Source organism: Pteropus vampyrus, unplaced genomic scaffold (assembly GCF_000151845.1).
Source record: "Pteropus vampyrus isolate Shadow unplaced genomic scaffold, Pvam_2.0 Scaffold316, whole genome shotgun sequence".
NCBI classification, from domain to species: Eukaryota; Metazoa; Chordata; class Mammalia; order Chiroptera; family Pteropodidae; genus Pteropus; species Pteropus vampyrus.
Window position 1 is genome coordinate 33067 of NW_011889097.1, and position 4782 is coordinate 37848.

A 4782-nucleotide genomic window follows, 5' to 3' on the forward strand; every position below is an offset into this window, starting at 1 on the left:
CTGCTTCCCACCAGCAGCGCAGACCCATACCTAAGGGTGTGAATCCCATCAGGTGACCTTGCCCCCCGCCCTCACCCGCTACCCACACACACACACACACACACACCACGGCCTCCTCAGTCTATGCCCCCTGCCCAAGGATACCAGCCGTCCAGACTCAGGCCCTCCGATCCCCGGGGAGAGAGAATGAAACACTTCCACCCCCGCTCCCGCAGGCCCCTCTCCCCCGGGCCCAGGACAGGCCACCAACACTCCTACAAAGACACAGAGCAGACCTAACCCAGCCACAGACATGCCTGCATGCACACGGAAGGACACGTACAGGCAGATGTTCAGAAGTGACACACCCAGCCCCGCGCCTTCACATCCGACGCCCTCCGCGGTCAGGCAGGAGGAGGCTCGCCTCCCAGACCAGGTGGCAGCAGCCACACCACTCTCTTCCCAAGCCAGACTGGGAAGACCCAAGGCCAGCTTTCCCACACTGTCCTAGGAGCCTCTGTCTGTCCCCCTGTGGCCCCTCCTTGCCCCTCGGAACCCTCTCTCACAGACATGACTCAACCCAAAGGCCCCGTGCCCAAGCTTGCCTGGCCTGGCCTACCATCCCTGACAGCCGGACCCAAAGCTTCGCCCACCCAGAGAGCCCAGGCTGCTGCCCGGCTCCCAGCAGCACTGACTGCCGAGGCCCTGCATTCCCAGGCCTCTGTGTGTGGAGCCTCAAAGAGCCCCACTCATATTCAAGCTGGGGATCCCCCGGACCCGCCCTCACCAGAGAGACTGTTTGGAGAACACCTTAGAAGAAGTAACTGGAAGTTCAGAAGGGCCGTGGTTAGGGGTTTGGCCATCCTGGGCTGGCAGCGGGGGCTCCAAGGGCTCATGATGGGTGAGGGGAGCAGCTGGGGCCTGGGGCAGAGGTGAGAGCATGTGGCCTCCAAGCCCCCACTCTGCCCTGCCTTCAGCCCAACCTGCCCTCTCCTGAAGGCAGAAAGCATGGGGCGGCGACCTTACAGAGGTCAAGTGGGACTGAGAAAAAGGGACTGACCGGGGCCCCCACAGACAGAAGGGGACAGAAGAAGGCAACTGCTCCTGAACGGGGCTCCTCCAGTGCCTGAGAGGCTAAACCACACATGACAACAGTGACCTTGCCCCTGAGTCTGTCCACGGCAGGACCAGCACCGCCCCAATGAGCATGCACGCGCACGCACATGCACACACGCGTGCACACATGCACACACACACACACACACAGAAAAAGCCTGGGATGCACGACCTGGGCCTGCAAACCTCATCTCACTGGGGCCAGGCTAGCTCTGCAGCCACCAGTTTACCATATGGCCTTAGGCCAGGTGTGTGACCTCCCTTGACCTATCATTCCCCAGAATACTGAAGTTCATTTAAGCCAAACCCTGGGTCCTCACCTGTGGGTGGGAAAGATCTGTGCCTCAACCCCCATACCTGTGCCTCAACCCCCATACCTGTCCCCCAGCTGGGAGAAGCATATGAGCCAAGGCAGAGAGCTCAGGTGCCAGGTGGTGATGGCAGGGGTGGGATCCTCAGACTCACCCCTGAGCCACCTCCAGTGGCCCCTCGGCCACCCTCCTCCAACCTGCTCCAGGCTCTCTGACCTGGGGTGGAGGGGTGGCTCCCAAGAGGTATCTACAGAGTCGAAAGCCTGGGGGACCACAAAGCAGCCACTCACACCTCAGGCTACCCCAGAAGAGGTGAGCCAGGTGCTTCAGCTCAGCTGCCCTCACCACATCCGGTGGCCTCTGACCCTTACCCTACTGAGACCCCAGCCCCAAAACCTGGACCCCTGAAGCAGCCCGCACCTCCCTTGCCCACTCCAAGATCCACCCCCAGCACGTGGAGACCTGGAGCAGAGGAGCCCGTCACCTCCAGGCGGGGCCTGGGGGCTGCCCACTGCAGGAGGTGGGGTGGGAACAGGAGGCACCCTCGTCTCCCCCATCCGGCTCCCGCCATCCTCTCTGGGCACCCATCTCATTCCTGCTCTTCCTCTCCTCGCTTTGCATTTTGAGCTAGAAGAGGGTGGGCCACGGCGGCCATGGCAGGGAACCCCAGACCAGGAAGACACTGGAGCTGGGCCGGGATGAGCAGGGCTGTGGACCAGACTCCCAAACAGACCCGCTTCTCAGAAGCCCTCTCTAGCCTGGAGCCAGAGCCCTCTGGGCTGCACCCTGAATCCCTGCCCCAGCCCAGAAGGGAGAGGGAGGGGCTGGGGGTCACCTACCTCCTGGGCCACCAGGCTGGAGATGCGCACGGCCCGCCTCACCCGGCCTTTCTGGACCCTGGGCTGCAGGGCCCTTGTCCTGCTCGCCTTCCCGGCCGGGGCCGCCATGGAGGACTTGGCCACCCCCAGCCTGCCTGCCCTGGGGCCCCAGGGCCCGCCAGCACCTCACCTGCACCCCAGCAGCAGTCCCAGCCCAGGCTGCGCCCCAGATACTGGTGGCCTGGCTCCCAGGGCAGCCTCTGGCATGAAGCCAGTTGCTGGGGCTGGGCCCCGGGGCTGGGGTCACCCTGGCAGTGGGCATGGACAGTGGCCCGCCTGGCGCGGGCTGCCCATGGTCCACTGGTGCAGGCCCCGCTGCCAGGGTGCTGCGCTCTGCCCGCCGCCAGCCCAGCAGCGGCGCCGCGGTCGGAACCGGCCCCTCCTCCTCCCAGGTCCCCACCCCCACCCCGCCCGCCCGGCCAGCGGCCCCCTCCCCCGCGGCCGCTCCAGGCTCCTGCTGCAGCCGCTCTGAAGCCCGAAGCCCATACTCCTCCTCCTCGCCCAGCAGCCTGGCCTGTCACTGCAGATTAATGGGCTCCCTAACACCCCCGCCCCGCCGGTCGAGTGCCCAGCCAGTCAGACAGACACCCGGAGATGGAGAGAGTGCCCGGAGACCGGAGACCGGGAGAGCCAGGAACACGCACACACTGACACGCACACGCACACGCACAGACCACAGACAGGGCAGCACGCGCTGCAGGCCGGGCTCGGGGGCGGGGCAGACGCCCAGGCTCCAGGTGGGAACAACAGAAAGGCGGGGAGGGGGGGCACCAGGAGGGGAGAGGGCAAGCAGCCAGATATGGAGCCTGGCGTGCAGGGGAATGTTCTGGACTCAAGGCCAAGGGGCTGGAGACCTGGCAGGGACCCAGAGAGCCAGAGGTGGCGGGAGCAGGGCCAGGAGCAGGGCTGAGGAAGCCGGGGGCGGCAGCTCCCTCACGTGGGCCAATTCGGGGAGCTGCTGTGGCAGGGGCAGGAGGGGCGGCAGGGACTGAGGCGTGACAGGCAAGGGACAGGAGCCCCACTGTCCCTGGCTTCTTACCCTCTGCCAGGAAGTGAAGAAGGAGCTGGGATGGACTGGGCAGTGGGGGTGATGCTGGTGATCTTGCTGCCGGGAGGGGACAGGAGACCAGGCTGGCCCTGCCACCAGGCAATGCCGGGCACTGCCCCAAGAGGCTGGTGGCCTTCTCTGGCCCAGGACTCGAAACCGAACCCTCCACGTCTGCGCACCCCCATGCCCTCGCCTCCCGACACGGTTGGGGAACAGGGGCGGGCACTTCCGGGCCACCCTGGTCCTAGCACTGGGCCCCCACCCTCCTCCTGGCTCATCCCTTGGCCTAGGAGAACCAAGACCACCAACCTTGAGCTCGTGGTCCCTTCTAACCCAAAGCCTCCCATCAGTCACCCCCCGGCGCTCCCCTCACCCTGCGCTGCGAGCAGACCTCGCCGTGCCGCCGCGGCCGGCGGCCTTCTCCCGGCCACCCTGACCCTCTCAGGGCAGGTGACCAGCCAAACTGCACTGTCCTCCTCGTGCCTCGTCCACCTGTCCTCTGTGTCTGTCCCATCCCAAGGCCACCTCTCCAGCGTCCCTTCCTCTGAGACCTCCCGCACTGTCCTCTCACCCCAGTTCTGGAACCCCCCACCCCCACCCCAGCTAGTCGGTGTGCCCACCCACAAGAGGCCCTCCCTGACAGCCCCCCTCCACCCCGCCTTGGGCCACAGCCCACTCCCACCCCTCCCAGGCTCCTCCACGCCGAGGGGAGAGCCAGGGCCTGGGCACCGACCTGGGTGACCTTCTCAGTGACATTGTGGGTCCGCTCCTTGATCTTGGGTGCTATGATCTCCCGGTCGCTGGCGGGCGAAGCCAGGAAGGGGTCGCCCTTGAGGTCCACGAAGTTGAGGGTGATCTGGGGAATCTTGCTGATAGTGCGGCAGCGCGCCAGGTCCGAGTCCGACGTGGAATTCTGCCGGCCGCTGCGCAGGGGGTGCACGGCCCCTGGGTGGGGGGAGGGGCGTCAGGGCAGCGGGCGCGGTCCCTCCTCCTAGTCTGCTCAGGAGACAGGGGCGGAGTCACTGAGAAACAAGCCAGGCCAGACTCCTCCCCACTTGAAGGACACACACCATGACCAAGCCCTGAGATAACTAACGGGAGGAGGAAGAGCCACTGGGACTGGCCGGAGGACCAGGTGGGGGCATGGACCAGATGCCTTCACAGCCCTTCAGACTCCCTGGTGGCCATCCCGGCTCCGGGGCCATCCTGGGGGGCGGGGGGGCGGCTCCAGGAGCCCACAAAGGCTCCGAGTATGCGAGAATGTAAAAGGATGAATGGACATTTAACGGAGTAAAAGGCTACTTAATGGGATTCAGTGAATGTTGAATGGGATTTGCATCTCCCAGAACCAGAGCACAGGGCCCAGAACTGGAAGACGGGGCAAGAGGGAGGAAGCCGAGGTCCTGCGCCGGGCGGGGCAGGCCTGGCGGGGGAGGAAGGGCGACCTCAC

The 4782-nt window shown here is 65.6% G+C and overlaps 1 protein-coding gene across 1 annotated transcript in view; it reads right to left on the reverse strand.

Moving 5' to 3' along the window:
• Positions 1-4782, reverse strand: part of KCNH2 (potassium voltage-gated channel subfamily H member 2) — a 28495-nt gene that overhangs the window by 5994 nt on the left and 17719 nt on the right. Inside the window, exons 4-6 of the mRNA XM_011377572.2 lie at positions 4066-4277; positions 3139-3272; positions 2246-2384 (exon numbers count right to left, since the gene is read on the reverse strand). Coding sequence (XP_011375874.2) covers positions 2246-2384; positions 3139-3272; positions 4066-4277 — 485 coding nt within the window. The remainder of the gene's footprint in view (positions 1-2245; positions 2385-3138; positions 3273-4065; positions 4278-4782) is intronic.